Raw genomic sequence first — 20,768 nt, forward strand, 5'->3', positions numbered from 1 at the left:
TGAAAAGGGCAAACTGGGATATTGACTTAGGTTACTCCTGTCAGAATACTGAATTAATCCAGGGGAAAAAAGGTTATTGTACAAATCAAATCAAATATTATTGGTCACATACACATGGTTAGCAGATGTTAATGCGAGTGTAGCGAAATGCTTGTGCTTCTAGTTCCGACAGTGCAGTAATATCTAACAAGTAATCTAACAATTCCACAACAACTACCTAATACACACAAATCTAAAGGGATGGAATAAGAATATGTACATATAAAAAAAACTCTGTAAAAAAAGAAACGTCCTCTCACTGTCAACTGCATTTATTTTGACATGTGTAAATATTTGTATGAACATAACAAATTTCAACAACTGAGACATAAACTGAACAAGTTTCACAGACATGTGACTAACAGAAATGGAATAATGTGTCTCCGAACAAAGGGGGGGAGGGGGGGGTGTCAAAATCAAAAGTAAGTCAGTATCTGGTGTGGCCACCAGCTGCATTAAGTACTGCAGTGCATCTCCTACTCATGAACTTCACCAGATTTGCCAGTTCTTGCTGTGAGATGCTACTCCACTCTTCCACCAAGGCACATGCAAGTTCCCGGACATTTCTGGGGGGAATGGCCCTAGCCCTCACCCTCTGATCCAACAGGTCCCAGATGTGCTCAATGGGATTGAGATTCGGGCTCTTCGCTGGCCATGGCAGAACACTGACATTCCTGTCTTGCAGGAAATCACACACAGAACGAGCAGTATGGCTGGTGGCATTTTCATGCTGGAGAGTCATGTCAGGATGAGCCTGCAGGAAGAGTACCACATGAGGGAGGAGGATGCCTTCCTTGTAACGCACAGCGTTGAGATTGCCTGCAATGACAGCAAGCTCAGTCCGATGATGCTGTGACACAGACCATGACGAGAGGAGTTTCCAAAAACGACGAGTGGAGATTAGACCAAAAAGCTCTATTTTTGTCTCATCAGACCACATGACCTTCTCCCATTCCTCCTCTGGAACATCCAGATGGTCATTGGCAAACTTCAGACGGACCTGGACATGCGCTGGCTTGAGCAGGGGGACCTTGCGTGCGCTGCAGGATTTTAATACATGACGGCGTAGTGTGTTACTAATGGTTTTCTTTGAGACGGTGGTCCCAGCTCTCTTCAGGTCATTGACCAGGTCCTGCCGTGTAGTTCTGGGCTGATCCCTCACCTTCCTCATGATCATTGATGCCCCACGAGGTGAGATCTTGTATGGAGCCCCAGACCGAGGGTGATTGACCGTAATCTTGAACTTCTTCCATTTTCTAATAATTGCGCCAACAGTTGTTGCCTTCTCACCAAGCTGCTTGCCTATTGTGCTGTAGCCCAGTCTTGGCCATTGTTGAGAGGTTGGAGTCTGTTTGATTGAGTGTGTGGACAGGTGTCTTTTATATAGGTAACGAGTTCAAACAGGTGCAGTTAATACAGGTAATGAGTGGAGAACAGGAGGGCTTCTTAAAGAAAAACTAACAGGTCTGTGAGAGCTGGAATTCTTACTGGTTGGTAGGTGATCAAATACTTATGTTATGCAATAAAATGCAAATTATTTACTTAAAAATCATACAATGTGATTTTCTGGATTTTTGTTTTAGATTCCGTCTCACAGTTGAAGTGTACCTATGATAACAATTACAGATCTCTACATGCTTTGTAAGTAGGAAAACCTGCAAAATCGGCAGTGTTTCCAATACTTGTTCTCCCCACTGTATGTATGTATGTATGTATGTATGTATGTATGTATGTATGTATGTATGTATGTATGTATGTATGTATGTATGTATGTATGTATGTATGTATGTATGTATGTATATATATATATGTATACATACATACATACATACATACATACATACATACATACATACATACATATTTATTTATAAAATCAAATTAACCCTCCCTCAGAATCTTCAAAAGTTTCTGCAAAGTCAGTAGGTGTTTTTCTCTGAGTCTGTTCCGAGGGCAGCGTGTTGTCATTGTAAGATCTGAAGACCTTGAAGTTCGTCAGATCAATTCTGATGGTGAACAACAGTTGAACTAAGCTCATGAGGCATTTATAAGATATATTCATCAAAAAATCAATGGGGACACATCATCAACGTAGCAGTCAAAAATGTATTTAGCAACTGCTGATTGCTACTTTAAATGTCTCAATAACGTTTTTTGTTCGCTTCGGTATCAATACGGGCCTTACGACCAGGCAGTCTGCTCGCCATCAGACCGAGATCCTTGGCTAAATTTCCAATAACAGATCAGCGTTTCATCTCCTCCAGTAAAGAATAGATGACATCTACGCAATCTGACCGTCTCCAAACCTTTCTGCAGTGAAATGGCCCCAGATTTAGCGACACAGTGAGGACCCTTCAGAAATTACACAAATGATCTGATATTGTCCTGAATGCTTTTCAAACAAAGACGTGCATTCTTGATCAACTATTCGATACATTTATCTCTTTAGATCAATTAATAACCAAATAGAAAGACAGGTTATAACATAAAAGCACCACAAATAAACCATTGTATGTTGCTGTTGGTCTTAAGGTTAGCAGTTTGCATAAAAAGAGTGACGTAAGCAAAGTGATAACTTTCAATCCATAATGACTAGTTAGTCTTACCGCTTTTGAATACACGATTTCAGCACCTCGGACAGCCACACTCAGTTCAGTTGGTCCTTGCTATGTGGAATCATTGGGACGTAACTACCACATTGAAGTTCACGTTTAAAATGATTACGGTAATGGTTAGGGTTAGATAAGTGTTATGTAATGGTTAGGGTTAGGGTTAGATAAGGTTTAGGGTTATGGTTAAGGTTAGGTAATGGTTAGGGTAAGGGTCGGGACGCTCCAAGGATCTCGGATAGCACAATCGTTCAGAGTTGCTGCTGTTTTTAACTGATGAGTTATAACTGATTTTCTCATCACTTTAGCTCGTGAAATGATTATATACAAACAGGTCTACATGTAAACTGTACCACAATAGGCTACCTAACTACCAACCACAATTTACAAAACTACCATGATCACATTCTCTGTAAGGACATCTATACAGCGTACATGCTGCACAAGTGTCCAGCCAATCTATCAATCACAATAAACCGGTCACAACATCAATAAGATGTTTCCCTTTGAAATAAAAGGGGATTAAATCGTTGCATTTTATCTCTCTTTGTAAAAAACTTGCTGTGAAATAATATTCTTAAAACATCAAAGCAAATCTCCTCAATTTCTATTTGCAGGAAAGGCCTACCTCGGCTGATCCCTCAGAATCGTCAAGTTCTTCAGCAAAGTCTGTTGGAATTTTTCTCAGAGTCTGGTCCGCGGGCAGCGTGTGGTCATTGTAGGAACTGACGAACTTGAAGTCACTAGTGCGTGACCCGGTCGTCAGGTAGGCGTCATAATTGTAAGTGCTGCGGAGAGTTCCAGCTCCATCCACCTCTGCGTAGTTGGGCGGGAGATAAGCACTGGGGATAGCGACCGCTCCGTCAAACAACACTCTAGGCTTTTTATGGTGGCAAAACCTCACGGCCAGGATGACAATAATGAAGGTGAGGAAAAAGGTGGAAACGGACACCAGCGCGATGATCAGATAAGAGGTGAGTTTGGAATTGCTCTCATCATAAGATATATCTTTCAGTTCTGGCACTTCAGCCAAGTTATCAGAAATCACTAAATACATGGCACAGGTCGCAGAGAGAGAGGGCTGTCCGTTATCTTTTACTGACACAATAAGGTTCTGTTTCATGCTGTCAGATTCAGAAATGTCCCGCTGTGTCCTGATCTCTCCGCTGTGGAGACCAATAGTGAAAAGTCCCGGATCAGTGGATTTTACTATATGATAGGACAGCCAGGCGTTCTGGCCGGAGTCCGCGTCCACCGCTATCACCTTGGAAACCAGAGAGCCCCCGTGCGCAGCTTTGAGGACCAGCTCGGTCATGAAAGAGTTCCCCTCCGGAGCGGGATATAGTATCTGAGGAGAGTTGTCATTGACATCCGTTATGAACACACTGACGGTGACGTTGCTGCTGAGCGGAGGAGAACCGTTGTCTCTGGCCATCACATGGACTTTAAATCTCATGAACTGTTCATAATCAAACGACCTCACAGCGTGGATCACCCCCGTGTCTCCATTAACGGATAAAAACGAGGACATTGGGACACCGTTCACCTCACCGGGTAAGAGAGAGTAAATCACTGTGCCGTTCTGTCTCCAGTCTGGGTCTCGAGCAGTAACAGAACACACGGAGGAGCCTGGTTTGTTATTTTCAGTCACGTGGGCGCTATAGGACTGTTCCTCAAACACAGGTGGGTTGTCGTTCACGTCAGCTACAGATAACTGAAAACTTTTAGAGGAGGACAGAGGCGGAGAGCCCTCGTCGGTGGCAATGATTGTAATGTTGTAATCAGACACCAGTTCACGGTCCAGTTCGCCCGTGGTCACCAGAGAATAGTAGTTTTTGATGGATGGCACCAGTTTAAAAGGAACGTTTTGCTGAATGGAGCAGTGGACCTGACGGTTATTCTCAGAGTCTCTATCCTGCACGTTAATGATGCCCACCTCTGTACCAGGTGACGCGTTCTCAGGTATGGGGTTAGTCAGAGATTTTAGATATATCACTGGGGCGTTGTCATTTATATCTGTAATGTCTATTATCACTTTAGTGTCTGAAGAAAGGCCATAGCCATCTTTTCCTTCCACAAACATTTCATATTTTGATTCCTCTTCATAGTCTAACTCCCCTATCACTGTAATGTCCCCCGTTTTCTGGTCCAACGTAAACATTTTTCTCGCCTTATCAGACATTCGACTGAATTCATACATTACTTCGCCGTTCACTCCTTCATCTGCATCAGTACTGCTCACAGTAACAACTAGTGTACCTAAAGGAGATGTTTCGGGCAGACTGGCTTTATAGACGGCTTGGCTAAACACTGGGGCATTGTCGTTTGCATCTAGTACAGTGACGTGTATGACTACAGTACCTGATCTCTGCGGAGTGCCCCCGTCCACAGCTGTAATCAATAATTGTAATTCCTGCTGCTTCTCACGGTCTAATTCTTTGTCAAGCACTAACTCGCCGTATTTGCTACCTGCAGAAGTGGTTTGACCACTCAACACAAAATGATTATTCCTTTGTAGCACGTAACTTTGAACTGCATTCTGTCCTATGTCTGCGTCATGAGCAGCGTTCACACGATAGCGAGCTCCTTTGTCAGCTGATTCTCTGATGTCCAGTTTAATTGTATCCTTCGGAAATATGGGTGAATTGTCATTGACATCTTGTATTTGAAGTGATATGCGATGCAACTCAAGAGGATTCTCTAGGACTAACTCAAAGCTCAGAAGGCATGACACCTTTTCTCCGCAAAGCTCCTCTCTGTCAATTCTTTCGGTAACAATCAAATCACCACTAGTCAGATGAATGTCACAATAACGTTTGCGGTTCCCTTCGGTATCAATTCGAGCCTTACGAGCGGAGAGTCTGCTCGCCTCCAACCCCAGATCCTTGGCTATATTTCCAATAACAGATCCGCGTTTCATCTCCTCGGGAAAAGAATAGCTCACGTCTCCATAGGCGGAGTGCAGTGGAAGAAGAAAGAAAGAAACGCTGCAAACCAGGACTGCGACCGAAAATCCTTTGTGCCCCATCATGGGATTAAAACGTCAAATCACCTTACAGCCAAGATACTATACACAATGCAAACAAATAGTATTTCATCAAAAAATACAGTTTCATCGAAATGACATTCTCAAAATGCGCACGCAATCTGACCGTCTCCAACCTCTTCCGCGGCTAAATGGCACCCGAGCCTTGTAACAACACAAGTGGGTGGAGAACTGGATCTATAAAAACATAGCTGGTGAATAGCGACACAGTGAGTACCCTTCAGATATTACACATATTTTCCCACATTCGTTTATATGTCACCAAAAGTATTTCAATAGGCCTATGAATAGCCTAGGCTGAATTGGTTGATAAGCTATTGGAAATAACAAAAGAAAAGAACAGCAAACGACAGTATGTAAAACTCCAAACACATAAATTATTGCCAATAACCCGCATTCTATTGATATGAGTTAAGATCAGGTGGAATGAACATATTACAAAAAAGAACACATCTGCGATAGGAAGTAGGCTACAATGCAAATATCAGATTTAGGTTATGCAATTTATGCGGCTTCTTCAGCCATTACAAAAGCATCAGTGCGTTCACACAAAAAAACAGAGTACGGCAAGAAATGAAAGTTGTGACACTAAACAATAAGTAGATCTTATTGGCGTAAAAGCGGATTGTATGCATTTTCAGCACCATGGACAGTGACATTGCGAGGCCGCTGCACGTCAGACACTCACACCGCTACTCTCATCACTCTGTTTGATTAAATAGCTCTCAATGTAAAGTATTTATCTTCTTCCTAAAACGAGCTAAATAGCACTTCACTCGTATAGAGCCAAACTCATATATCAACCCTTTTCCTGTCACCTCAAAAATGTGCAGCGTGTATGTGAAAAATGAAATCCCAAACAGGAGGCCACATATCCCACATGACAAACCAAACCACATAATATTAGCATCCCTGGATTTCTCACAAGGGATTGAAATGCGTTACAAACTACATCACTCGTGGAGAACTAACAAGTTGCCTAAATAGACAAGCTAAATTACGCATTCCTGTGGGCCCGTGGGGAGAATGATTTTCTTCAGCGGATTTTTTTTTAGAAACCATCTTAGGTGTAATTGAATGAAAGAAATAGCCGTATTCCATAACATTATGAACCCAAGTGTAGATTATTTATATTTACAGTGAGGCCTTTGGAGACCCATCAGTCATCCATTTCTTCAGCAAAGTCTGTTGGGAGGACAGAGGCGGAGAGCCCTCGTCGGTGGCAGTGATTGGAAATGATTGTAATCAGACACCAGTTCACGGCCCAGTTCGCCCGTGGTCACCAGAGAATAGTAGTTTTTGATGGATGGCACCAGCTTAAAAGGAACGTTTTGCTGAAAGGAGCAGCGGACTTGTCGGTTATTCTCAGAGTCTCTATCCTGCACGTTAATGATGCCCACCTCTGTACCAGGTGACGCGTTCTCGGGAATGGGGTTAGTCAGAGATTTTAGATATTTTACAGGGGTGTTGTCATTTATGTCGGTTATTTCTATAATTAATACAGAATCTGAAGTTAACCCAGGCCCATCCATGGCTCTAATTTGCATGTCATATGACGACCCCTCTTGATAATCAACTGACCCAACAACCCTTATTTCCTCTTTCGTAGGATCAAACGAGAGTAGTTCAACATTCTCATCTGAGTCAAAGTCGTACGTCTCTCCACCATTTCCTTCCTCGTCTGCATCTGTAGCACTCACTGTAACTAGAGTATCTAAAGGAGGGTTTTCAGGCAGACGGGCATCACAGACGGTCTGGATAAACACTGGGGCATTATCGTTTGCCTCCAGTACAGTGACGTGTATGCCTACAGTGCCTTATCTTTGCAGAATGCCACCATCTACAGTTGTCAATAGTAATTGTATCTCCCGCCGCTGTTCAAGGTCTAACACTTTGTCTAAGATTAACTCAAAGTATCTGCGTCCACCACTTTTCGCATTAATGCTCAAAACGAAATGGCCATTTGTTTGCATTGTATAGCTCTGGAGCACATTCTGTCCGATACCTGCATCGTGGGCCTCATCTAATGAAAAATGCGCAACTTCAATTGCAGATTCGGCGATCTAAATTGTAATTATGTCGTTTTCAATTGTGGGGAATTATCATTAATATCTTCAACATCCTGTTTTAAAAACGAGAGAAGACTTCTTGCCACAAAGCCCATCTCTGTCAAATCCTCTCGGCAACAATCAATTCCACGGTACTCAGATTAAAGCGGCAATACGCCGTGTAAACAACAACATAGCGTACGCCGTCCCTGGTTCGGTAAAAAGCTGAGGGATGGAGCTGGGGAAATCTAACCACTCTCAAATCTAGACAGAGCTATGGATGCAAGGACTAATCATCCAAGGTACAACGTTATAGTTTTAACCATGTTTTGAGGATATATAGCGTTTGCTTACATTTTCTTTGTTTACAAACAATAGAGTTAAAAAAATTGCTTATATTTGGGGTTCTGGTGGGGAACGACAGTTGAACTAAGCTCATGGCGCATTTCTAAGATATATTCTTCAAGAATCAATGGGTACACATCATTAACGTAGCAGTCAAAAATGTATTCAGCAACTGCTGATTGCCACTTTAATGTCACAATAACGTTTTTGGCTCCCTTCGGTATCAACAATTGCCATACGACCAGGCAGTCTGCTCGCCATCAGCCCGAGATCCTGGGCTATATTTCCAATAACAGATCAGCGTTTAATCTCCTCCAGTAAAGAATAGCTCACATTTCCATAGGCAGAGTGCAGCATGAGAAGAAAGAAAGCAACGTAACATTTCAGGACTGTCACGGAAAAGCCTTTGTTTCCCATAAAAATAGAAAAATAGTGACGTGAACAAAGTGATAACTTTCAACCAATAATGACTAGCTGGTCTTACCGCTCTTGAATACATGATTTCAGCACCTCAGACAGTCACACTTAGTTCAGAGTTTGTCCTTGCTATGTAGATTCATTGGAACGTCACTACCACATTGAAGTTCACGTTTCAAATGATTACGGTAAGGGATAAGGTTAGGGTTAGATAAGTGTTATGTAATGGTTAGGGTTAGGGTTAGATAAGGTTTAGGGTTATGGTTAAGGTTAGGTAATGGTTAGGGTAAGGGTAGGGACGCCCCAAGGATCTCGGATAGCACTACTCGTTCAGAGTTACTGCTGTTTTTAACTGATGAGTTATAACTGATGTTCTCATCACTTTAGCTCGTGAAATGATTATATACAAACAGGTCTACATGTAAACTGTACCACAATAGGCTACCTAACTACCAACCACAATTTACAAAACTACCATGAACACATTCTCTGTAAGAACATCTGTGCAGCGTACATGCTGCACAAGTGTCCAGCCAATCTATCAATCACAATAATCTGGTCACAACATCAATAAGATGTTTCCCTTTGAAATAAAAAGGGATTAAATCGTTGCATTTTATCTCTCTTTGTAAAAATCTTGCTGTGAAATAATATTCTTAAAACATCAAAGCAAATCTCCTCAATTTCTATTTGCAGGAAAGGCCTACCTCGGCTGATCCCTCAGAATCGTCATGTTCTTCAGCAAAGTCTGTTGGAATTTTTCTCAGAGTCTGGTCCGCGGGCAGCGTGTGGTCATTGTAGGAACTGACGAACTTGAAGTCACTAGTGCGTGACCCGGTTGTCAGGTAGGCGTCATAATTGTAAGTGCTGCGGAGAGTTCCAGCTCCATCCACCTCTGCGTAGTTGGGCGGGAGATAAGCACTTGGGATAGCGACCGCTCCGTCAAACAACAGTCTAGGCTTTTTATGGTGGCAAAACCTCACGGCCAGGATGACAATAATGAAGGTGAGGAAAAAGGTGGAAACGGACACCAGCGCGATGATCAGATAAGAGGTGAGTTTGGAATTGCTATCATCATAAGATATATCTTTCAGTTCTGGCACTTCAGCCAAGTTATCAGAAATCACTAAATACATGGCACAGGTCGCAGAGAGAGAGGGCTGTCCGTTATCTTTCACTGACACAATAAGGTTCTGTTTCATGCTGTCAGATTCAGAAATGTCCCGCTGTGTCCTGATCTCTCCGCTGTGGAGACCAATAGTGAAAAGTCCCGGATCAGTGGATTTGACTATATGATAGGACAGCCAGGCGTTCTGGCCGGAGTCCGCGTCCACCGCTATCACCTTGGAAACCAGAGAGCCCCCGTGCGCAGCTTTGAGGACCAGCTCGGTCATGAAAGAGTTCCCCTCCGGAGCGGGATATAGTATCTGAGGAGAGTTGTCATTGACATCCGTTATTAACACACTGACGGTGACGTTGCTGCTGAGCGGAGGAGAACCGTTGTCTCTGGCCATCACATGGACTTTAAATCTCATGAACTGTTCATAATCAAACGACCTCACAGCGTGGACCACCCCCGTGTCTCCATTAACGGATAAAAACGAGGACATTGGGACACCGTTCACCTCACCGGGTAAGAGAGAGTAAATCACTGTGCCGTTCTGTCTCCAGTCTGGGTCTTGAGCAGTAACAGAACACACGGAGGAGCCTGGTTTGTTATTTTCAGTCACGTGGGCGCTATAGGACTGTTCCTCAAACACAGGTGGGTTGTCGTTCACGTCAGCTACAGATAACTGAACACTTTTAGAGGAGGACAGAGGCGGAGAGCCCTCGTCGGTGGCAATGATTGTAATGTTGTAATCAGACACTAGTTCACGGTCCAGTTCGCCCGTGGTCACCAGAGAATAGTAGTTTTTGATGGATGGCACCAGTTTAAAAGGAACGTTTTGCTGAATGGAGCAGTGGACCTGACGGTTATTCTCAGAGTCTCTATCCTGCACGTTAATGATGCCCACCTCTGTACCAGGTGACGCGTTCTCAGGAATGGGGTTAGTCAGAGATTTTAGATATATCTCAGGGGCGTTGTCATTTATGTCTGTGATTTCTATAATCACTTTAGTGTCTGATGAAAGACCGTAACCATCTTTCCCTTCAATAATTATTTCATGTTTAGCTTCTTCTTCGTAATCTATTTCTCCTATTAGTCTAATTTCTCCAGTTGTCTGATCTAATGCAAATATTTTTCTGGCTATGTCAGATATGCGACTGAATTCATACGTCACTTCCCCATTCACTCCCTCGTCTGCATCTGTAGCACTCACTGTAGCCACTACAATATCTAAAGGAGAGTTTTCTGGCAGACTGGCTTTATAGACGGCCTGGCTAAACACTGGGGCATTATCGTTAGCATCCAGTACAGTGACGTGTATGACTACAGTACCTGATCTCTGCGGAGTGCCACCGTCTACTGCTGTTAGCAATAGTTTTACCTCCCGCTGCTCCTCGCGGTCTAATTCTTTATTTAGTACCAACTCACCGTATTTACTACCGACCGTATTGGTTTGAACATTCAGCAGAAAATGGCCATTCCTTTGTAACATGTAGTTCTGCACTGCGTTCTGTCCTATGTCTGCGTCGTGGGCAGCATTCACACGAAAGCGAGCGCCTTTGACAGCCAACTCACTAATCTCGAGCTTGATAGACTCCTTTGGGAAGATAGGCGTGTTATCGTTAACATCCTGAATTTGCAATGTGATTCGGTGCAACTCAAGTGGATCTTCAAGCACAAATTCGAATTTTAGAGCACATGAAACCTTCTCTCCACAAAGCCCCTCTCTGTCATTCCTCTCGGCAATAATAAATTCCCCGGTACTCAGATTTATGTCACAATAACGTTTTCGGTTCCCTTCTGTATCTATACGAGCCTTACGGGCGGACAGTCTGCGAACATCGATGCCGAGATCCTTGGCTATATTTCCAATCACAGATCCGCGTTCCATCTCCTCCGGAAAAGAATAGCTCACGTCTCCATACACGGAATGCAGTGTAAGAAGAAAGAGAGCAACGCAGTAGACCAGGCCTGTCACCAATATTCCTTTGTGCCCCATCCTGGCATTAAAAACGTTGAAATACCATCAAGTCTAAATACTACAATGTAAAGAAATCGTATTCCACAAAATATTCAGTATGATCTAAACAATATCCACAAAATGTGCCAGAAATCTGACCGTCTCCAGTCTTTTCCGCAGCTAAATGGTATCCGAGTCTTGTAACACCACCAGTGGGTGGAGAACGGGATCTACCCAAACACAGCTGGTGAACAGCGACACAGCGAGTACTCGTTAGATATGACACATGTTAACATTCTTCTAAATCTATACGTCACGAAATGTAGATTCTATATTTCACCAAATATAGATTTAGAAGAATGTTTGTTCATGTGTAGTATGTAAAAGAGTAGACCTACTCACTCTGTCGTCGTTCACCAGATGTGTTTGGATAAATAGCCTTCTGAATGATTGAGGACTGTAACTATTCGGGGGAAATCACCGCAAGCTCATATAAATAACCAAAAAAGAAACACAGGAAACGGAAATAAAACACCTACAGAATGAATTACTGCAATAAAAGCCTCAAACTATTTTCACGAGTTAAGATTAACTAGAATAAATACTTTACAGAAGGGAAGGCATCTGCGAGAAGGTAGGCTTTAGTTGTACGTTGCAAGCATCAGATGTACAACGCTGGTATTTTAGTGAACACTCATCAATGCAATATAAATAAACGGAGAGTATGGCAATGAATTAAAGTAATTGCAGTGATAAAGCTATAAGACGTATACACTGCTAGCTACAAATTGGATTTCAGCACCATGGATAGCGGCACAACAATGCCGCTGGGCTTCAGACCCTATCACACCACTTCTATCGTCACTGTCTTAATAGCTCTGTACATAAAGTCGTTGTTTTTCGTAATCTCTTCCCAAAATGGCCTCCACTCCAACAGGCCAAACTCCTAATAGTAACACATTTAACCTCAAAACATGTGCAGCGTGTATGTCAAAGAACAATCACAAACAGAACCAATCACAAGTCAAACCCATACTCAAACCAGTAGCATCAATATTTCCCCTTTCAACTGTGAGGGGATTTCAGTAATCATAAATGCATTGCAAATTGCATCAAACGTAAAGCATGAACAGGTTGCCTTATAGACAAGCTGTGGTATTCACACACTCCCGTTCAAAAGGCTACATGATTTTCTCCATGAAAAAAGCATTATTGTACAAAGCTGCTTTACTGTAATTGTACAAAAAGATAGGCATATATTCTATGATAAATACAATCAAATCTATAGTTGATATTTATTTACAGTTCAAGCCTACCTGTGAGGACACATCAGAATCATCAAGTTCTTCAGCAAAGTCTGTTGGAGTTTTTCTCAAAGTCTGATCCGCAGGCAGGGTGGTGTCAATGTAAGATGTGACAAAGTTGAAGTCACTTGTGCGTGAACCCGTCGTCAGGTAGGCGTCATAATTGTAGGTGCTGCGGAGAGTTCCCGCGCCATCTACATCTGCGTAGTTTGGAGGGAGATAAGCACTTGGGATGGCGACCGCTCCATCAAACAACAGTCTAGGCTTTCTTCTGCGGCAAAACCTCACGGCCAGGTTGACAACAATGAAGGTGAGGAAAAAGGTGGAGACGGACACCAGCGCGATGATCAGATGAGAGGTGAGTTTGGAATTGCTCTCATCATAAGATATATCTTTCAGTTCTGGCACTTCAGCCAAGTTATCAGAAATCACTAAATACATGACACAGGTCGCAGAGAGAGAGGGCTGTCCGTTATCTTTCACTGACACAATAAGGTTCTGTTTCATGCCGTCAGATTCAGAAATGTCCCGCTGTGTCCTGATCTCTCCGCTGTGGAGACCAATAGTGAAAAGTCCTGGATCCGTGGATTTGACTATATGATAGGACAGCCAGGCGTTCTGGCCGGAGTCCGCGTCCACCGCTATCACCTTGGAAACCAGAGAGCCCCCGTGTGCAGCTTTGGGGACCAGCTCGGTCATGAAAGAGTTCCCCTCCGGAGCGGGATATAGTATCTGAGGAGAGTTGTCATTCACATCCGTTATGAACACACTGACTGTGACGTTGCTGCTGAGCGGAGGAGAACCGTTGTCCCTGGCCACAACGTGGACTTTAAAGCTCCTGAACTGTTCATAATCAAACGACCTCACAGCGTGGATCACCCCAGTGTCTCCGTTAACAGATAACAATGAGGACACCGGGACACCGTTCATCTCGCCAGGTAAAAGGGAATAAATAACTGTGCCATTCTGTCTCCAGTCTGGGTCTCGAGCAGTAACGGAACACACGGAGGAACCAGGTTTGTTATTTTCAGTCACGTGGGTGCTATAGGACTGTTCCTCAAACACAGGTGGGTTGTCGTTCACGTCAGCTACAGATAACTGAACACTTTTAGAGGAGGACAGAGGCGGAGAGCCCCCGTCGGTGGCAATGATTGTAATGTTGTAATCAGACACTAGTTCACGGTCCAGTTCGCCCGTGGTCACCAGAGAATAGTAGTTTTTGATGGATGGCAACAGCTTAAAAGGAACGTTTTGCTGAATGGAGCAGCGGACCTGACGGTTATTCTCAGAGTCTCTATCCTGCACGTTAATGATGCCCACCTCTGTGCCAGGTGACGCGTTCTCAGGTATGGGGTTAGTCAGAGATTTTAGATATATCACTGGGGCGTTGTCATTTATGTCAGTAATTTCTATTATCACTTTGGCATATGAGGCTAAGCCTAAACCATCCTTCGCTTTAATGCGCAGCTCAAACAACGGAACGTCTTCAAAGTCAACAGCGCCGATAACTTGAATTATTCCTGTCTTACGGTCCATAGAAAATATTGTCTTATCCTCATCTGAAATGTGATCGAAATCATAAGCCATCTCCCCGTTCACGCCCTCATCTGCATCTGTAGCACTCACTGTTACCACTACAGTATCTAAAGGAGAGTTTTCCTGGAGACTGACTTTATAGACGGCCTGGCTAAACACTGGGGCATTATCGTTAGCATCCAGGACAGTGACGTGTATGACCACAGTACCTGATCTCTGAGGAATGCCGCCGTCCATCGTCGTGAGTAATAATTTGAGATCGTTCTTTTTTTCTCGATCGAGCTCTTTCTCTAGAACAAGCTCAACACTGTTACTGTCAACAATCAAAACGAAATTCTCATTCCTTTCTAGCGTGTATGTTTGGACTGAGTTGGGTCCTATGTCTGCGTCATGGGCCTCCCCTAATAAGAAACGAGCGCCTTTAGATGCCGATTAGCTTATTTCCATATCTATCACGTGCTCATTAAATTGTGGGGAATTATCATTTATATCTTGAACATGAAGACTAATACGTTGCAGCTCCAACGGATTCTCTAATACAAGTTCTTGATTTAAAACGCACGAACCCTTCTTGCCACAAAGCCCCTCTCTGTCAATCCTTTCCGCAACAATAAGATCTCCGGTGCTCAGATTAATGTCACAATAACGTTTGCGGTTCCCTTCGGTATCAATTCGGGCCTTACGAGCGGAGAGTCTGCTCGCCTCCAACCCCAGATCTTTGGCTATATTTCCAATCACAGATCCGCGTTTCATCTCCTCGGGAAAAGAATAGCTCACGTCTCCATAGGCGGAGTGCAGTGGAAGAAGAAAGAAAGAAACGCTGCAAACCAGGACTGCGACCGAAAATCCTTTGTGTCCCATCATGGGATTAAAACGTGAACACACCATATAATTAAGATAGTACAATTTTAACAAATAGTATTCTGCAAAAAAAAACATACAGTTTCATCAAAATGACAAGCTCAAAATGTGCACGCAATCTGACCGTCTCCAACCTCTTCCGCGGCTAAATGGCACCGGAGCCTTGTAACAACACAAGTGGGTGGAGAACTGGATCTATAAAAACATAGCTGGTGAATAGCGACACAGTGAGTACCCTTCAGATATTACACATATTATCGTTCAAAAATGCCTATAGCCTAGGCTGAATTGATTGGGAAACTATTGGAAATAACCAAAGAAAAGAACAGCAAACGACAGCATATAAAACCACAAAAACATCCATGATTGTCAATGAACCGGACTCTGTTGATATGAGTTAGGATCAGGCAGAATGAATGCATTACAAAAGGGAACGCATCTGCGATTGGACATATAAGCTACAATGCAAATATTAGATGTATGCCATTTATAGTGCTGGTACTTCAGCGAGGAAAATCTCATACACAAAAGCAGAGAATGTGAAAGAAAGTCCTAAGAGTCCACAATCATTGAGTAAACCCCACTGGCTTAAACATGGATTGTATGAGATTTCAACATCATGGTCAGCGACATAGCGAGGCCGCTGCACGCCAGACACTCTCACGCTTCGAACACACCGAAAGAGTTTACATTTTGGTACACCAGAATTACATTCATTTCCAATTACACGCTGCGTTTGCCTTGTAGCATTGCGTTGCAGAGGCAGTTGCAGTGCTTTCGGTGTGGTGCATACGTTGGATTTATCTAACGTATGCGTTAAACTGTATGCGTAGACTGCTTGACAGGAATGGTATCAGAAGGTGAATGTTGAATTTTTGTTGCATACATAGTCAGATGATGCTGCGTACTATTATGCGCAAAAAGCAATGTCGGTGTGTTCGAAGCATCACATTGTATCGCTAATTATGCCTACGCTGTGTAAATACACTATATATTTACAAAAGTATGTGGACACACCTTCAAATTAGTGGATTCGGCTATTTCAGGCACACCCGTTGCTGACAGGTGTAAAAAGTCGAGCCAACAGCCATGCAATCTCCATAGACAAACATTGGCAGTAGAATGACCTTCCTGAAGAGCTGTGACTTTCAGTGTGGCACAGTCACAGGAAACTACATTTCCAACAAGTCAGTTTGTCAAATTTCTGCCCTGCTAGAGCTGCCCCTGTCAACAGTAAGAGCTGTTATTGTGAAGTTGAAACTTCTAGGAGCAACAACGGCTCAGCCGCGAATTGGTAGGCCACACAAGCTCACAGAACGGGACCGCAGAGTGCTGAAGCATGTAGCACGTAAAAATCGTCTGTCCTCGGTTGCAACACTCACTACCAAGTTCCAAACTGCCTCTGGAAGCAACATCAGCACAAGAACTGTTCGTCGGGAGCTTCATTAAATGGTTTTCCATGGCCCGAGCAGCCGCACACAAGCCTATGATCACCATGCGGAATGCCAAGCATCGGCTGGAGTGGTGTAAACCTTGCCGCCATTGGACTCTGGATCAGTGGAAACGCGTTCTCTGGAGTGATGAATCATGCTTCACCACCTGGCAGTCCGACGGATAAATCTGGGTTTGGCGTATGCCATTAGAACGCTACCTGCCCCAATGCCTACTGTAAAGTTTGGTGTAAGAGGAATGTTTTTCATGGTTCGGGATAGGCCTCTTAGCATTCAAAAGTGACCAAAACATCAGCCAGGAAGCATAGGAACTGAGAAGTGGTCTGTGGTCACCACCTGCAGATTCACTCCTTTATTGGGGGTGTCTTGCTAATTGCCTATAATTTCCACCTTTTGTCTATTCCATTTACACAACAGCATGTGAAATTTATTGTCAATCAGTGTTGCTTCCTAAGTGGACAGTTTGATTTCACAGAAGTGTGATTGACTTGGAGTTACATTGTGTTGTTTAAGTGTTCCCTTTATTTTTTTGAGCAGTGTATTATTGATCGATTGACTATGACTTTTCAGATCACCCAGTGTTGCTATCTGCAGCGTTAGCTCCAGGCAAACGTTACAATTCTTCAGCCATTCCTGGACCTGTGACCGAAAACAAGCTACATATAGACAGTACCAAAATAAATGATCTAATGACTCTGTCTCTTTGCAGCAAAATCTGCAGAGCTGGGATGATTGTATCCCCCATATATATTACATTCTATCGGTTGCAAGAATTTTATATAATAATTGAAATAGAAAAATTCTAAGCTTTGCGTCATTTTGCATATCAGTTCATTAACCATGTGTCATGGAATCGGTACGTCACAAATCTCTTCCCAACTATTTTGCAATCTATATGGCATTCTTTGGACCTTAAATTAAACTGATATACTTTTTTATTTATCACAATTTTCTTCTAGCAGTTATGTTGTTTAATGCAGGGCCGACAGACAAGTTCCCTACTTTTTCCCCCCTTCCACATTCCTCTTCCATTTTTGCAGTAATGCTGCAATTTGTTGGTTGTAATTTTGGGTAAAGCAGACATTTCCATATATTTTTGTTAGCTGCATGTGTGACATAAATCATAAATAGGACTGGTGGAGTTAATTTACAAAGATTATACCTATTTTTATTTTTATTATGTTTTTAAAAAATCTATTAGTATATGTGAGTTTAACCATAATATTTGTTGTATTATTTGTTCAGGTTTTTTTTCTGGTTGATTCAATTTAAATAAAAATAGCGATATTTGGGATATGATTTACTTTTCAAATAACTGAAAGTGCGAGGTTGTAATCTGAATAAAGCAAAAAGGCCAGTCTTGAACATGGGGTGAAACATTCTTATTAATTTGCTGGAGAATTAGTTCTGATTTAAGTAGAACTTTTGTATGACTGAAGCCTCTAGTGAGAGGTCTTATGCTTTAATATTTCATCATTTCTGCCCTCTGAATTCATATTCAGTACATAAATAGGCCCGTTAAATTTGGTTTAGCTTGCCGTTACAAATAAAATTGAATATTTTTTTCTCATATAATATAAATAACTGTTCGCTAGGTGTAGGCAATACCATAAGAAAATAGCCAAACAGGAATATGACTAATGAGTTAATCAGGCTGATTTTTCTACAAATAGAAAGCTATTTTCCTTTCCATGGTAGCAAGATCTTATCCATTTTTGCAAACTTTTTATAAAAATGTATTGGAGTGAGATCATTTCTTTCGCGATATGTATATCGGCTGCGGCAGGTAGCCTAGTGGTTAGAGCGTTGGGCTAGATCGAATCCCCGAGCAGACAAGGTAAAAACCTGTCGTTCTGCCCCTGTCATTGTTAATAAGAATTTGTTCTTAACTAACTTGCCTAGTTAAATATATATATTTTTTTAAATTAAATTAAACTGTCCACATCAACATTAGACCATTGTATTGGTAAACTACAATGTAACGTAATGTAAAACTTGTATTTGTTTGTGATCAAATACGAAATATAGTACAAAGAGGTTAGAATATATCCAGAGAGGTTAGATCATCAGCGTACAATGACACCTTTGTTTTTAAGCCCTGGATCTTTAATGGACTAAATCTTTATATTTACCACTTGTATCCTGTTTCAGTAATAATGAAATCAGACCTTGTTGAGTGTCCGATAATCTACCATTTTCATAGGAGTGGTTAAAACATGCTAATAACGATCCTCTGACTATATCAAAACAACTCCATCCAGCCATGGAGTTTCCCCGGACTCAAAGGCTTTAAACTGCATCAAGAAGTTCCTCTTCTGTAATTTCGCCTTCACATGAGTCTTTCTGTACAGATGTTAATTTTATCTCATTAATTTAAAAAAAATCCATACAATTAGCTTCGATTAGAGGAGATGGAGGAGACTGAAACGAAAACCACCTTAAAGTACTTTGCTTCCTCTTTCAAAATATAATTTGGTGAATCATGGGTGACTCCGTCATTTGTAACAAGTTTCAGTAAATTCTTTTTGGTAGCATTTCTATGTTGAAGATACATACATAATTTGGTGCATTTCCCCCATATTCCATCCAGCTTGCTTTATTTGTATAATATCTTACACTTAATCTTTCTTGAATAAGTCCCTCCATTTCTTTTTGTTTTTCCTCTAACTTATTCTGAGCCTCTATGGTACCGTTTTATTGCTACTTATCTGTTCTGTTAGGCCTTCTATTTCCTTTGTTCATTAGGACTCTTTTGACATAAATTGCTTATATTTTATAGATGAGTACTGAATTGCATGGCCTCTAAAGGAACATTTAAAAGTATCCCATACAATAAGGGAATCTGCTGTACCTATATTATGTGGGAAAAAATAAGTTATACATTTCTCTGTCCTAGTCATCGATTACATTTCCTATATCCTCGCCCACGTGGAAATTCAGTACGAGCAATGGAAATGCTAATTATCTGATTGTCCGACCGCATTCGGTCCCATAACAACACTTTTTACACTTTTGGTGCCAACGAGAATGACATAAGAAAGTAGTCAAGACTAGCTTGATTGAGCCTCCACCATGTATATCCCACTAGGTCAGGATATTTAAGCCTCCATATATCCACTAGTTCCAATATATCCATGACATTTGTGTTTTCCTTAAGAGCATGGAGGGCGATCGTTTGTAGTGTGATTTCCTTTAAGGTCCATTGAGGTATTTCAAACAGTATTATAATCTCCCACCATAATAATGTGGTCTTGTGTTGCTTGTAGGGTTGATCATTTATTATATATATTTTCAAAGAATCGTGGATCATCATTATTTCGTCCGTAAAGGTTAATGAGCCATATCTGTTAATGGTCCAATAACATATTTAAAATCATCCATCTACCTTGCGGATATGTTTGGATAATTTGGATCACTCACGCCGCAAAACATACCCTAGTAAAACTGACTATCCTACCGATCCTCGACTTCGGCCATGTCATTTACAAAGTAGCTTCCAATACTCTACTCAGCAAACTGGATGCAGTCTATCACAATGCCATCCGTTTTGTCACCAAAGCCCCATATACCACCCACCACTGTGACCTGTATACTCAAGTCGGCTGGCCCTTGCTACATATTCGTCGCCAGACCCACTGGCTCCAGGTCATCTATAAGTCTATGCTAGGTAAAGCTCCGCCTTATCTCAGCTCACTGGTCACGATAACAACACCCACCCGTAGCACGCGCTCCAGCAGGTATATCTCAGTGGTCATCCCCAAAGCCAACACCTCCTTTGGCCGCCTTTCCTTCCAGTTCTCTGCTGCCAATGACTGGAACGAATTGCAAAAATCGCTGAAGCTGGAGACTTATATTTCCCTCACTAACTTTAAACATCAGCTATCAGAGCAGCTAACTGATCACTGCAGCTGTACACAGCCCATCTGTAAATAACCCATCCAATCTACCTACCTCATCCCCATATTGTTTTTTTAACTTTTCTGCGCTTTTGCACACCAGTATTTCTACTTGCACATCATCATCTGCTAATCTATCATTCCAGTG

The 20,768-nt window shown here is 42.2% G+C and overlaps 1 protein-coding gene and 1 pseudogene across 2 annotated transcripts in view; both read right to left on the reverse strand.

The window, feature by feature from the left end:
- The window catches only part of LOC129857957 (protocadherin gamma-C5-like), a 193,666-nt gene extending 181,893 nt beyond the window's left edge, over nucleotides 1-11,773 (reverse strand). The window contains exon 1 of one of the 2 annotated variants that reach the window (XM_055926747.1): nucleotides 9,212-11,773. In XM_055926747.1, coding sequence (XP_055782722.1) covers nucleotides 9,212-11,611 — 2,400 coding nt within the window. In that variant the 5' untranslated portion in view covers nucleotides 11,612-11,773. Of the gene's footprint in view, nucleotides 1-3,276; nucleotides 5,835-9,211 lie in introns of those variants that run through there. The other variant, XM_055926741.1, reaches the window with a different exon arrangement.
- Nucleotides 11,774-12,867: 1,094 nt separating this feature from the next.
- Nucleotides 12,868-15,532, reverse strand: LOC129857960 (protocadherin beta-16-like; annotated as a pseudogene).
- Between the last annotated feature and the right edge of the window lie 5,236 nt (nucleotides 15,533-20,768).

Source organism: Salvelinus fontinalis, chromosome 6, assembly GCF_029448725.1.
Source record: "Salvelinus fontinalis isolate EN_2023a chromosome 6, ASM2944872v1, whole genome shotgun sequence".
Taxonomy (NCBI): Eukaryota; Metazoa; Chordata; class Actinopteri; order Salmoniformes; family Salmonidae; genus Salvelinus; species Salvelinus fontinalis.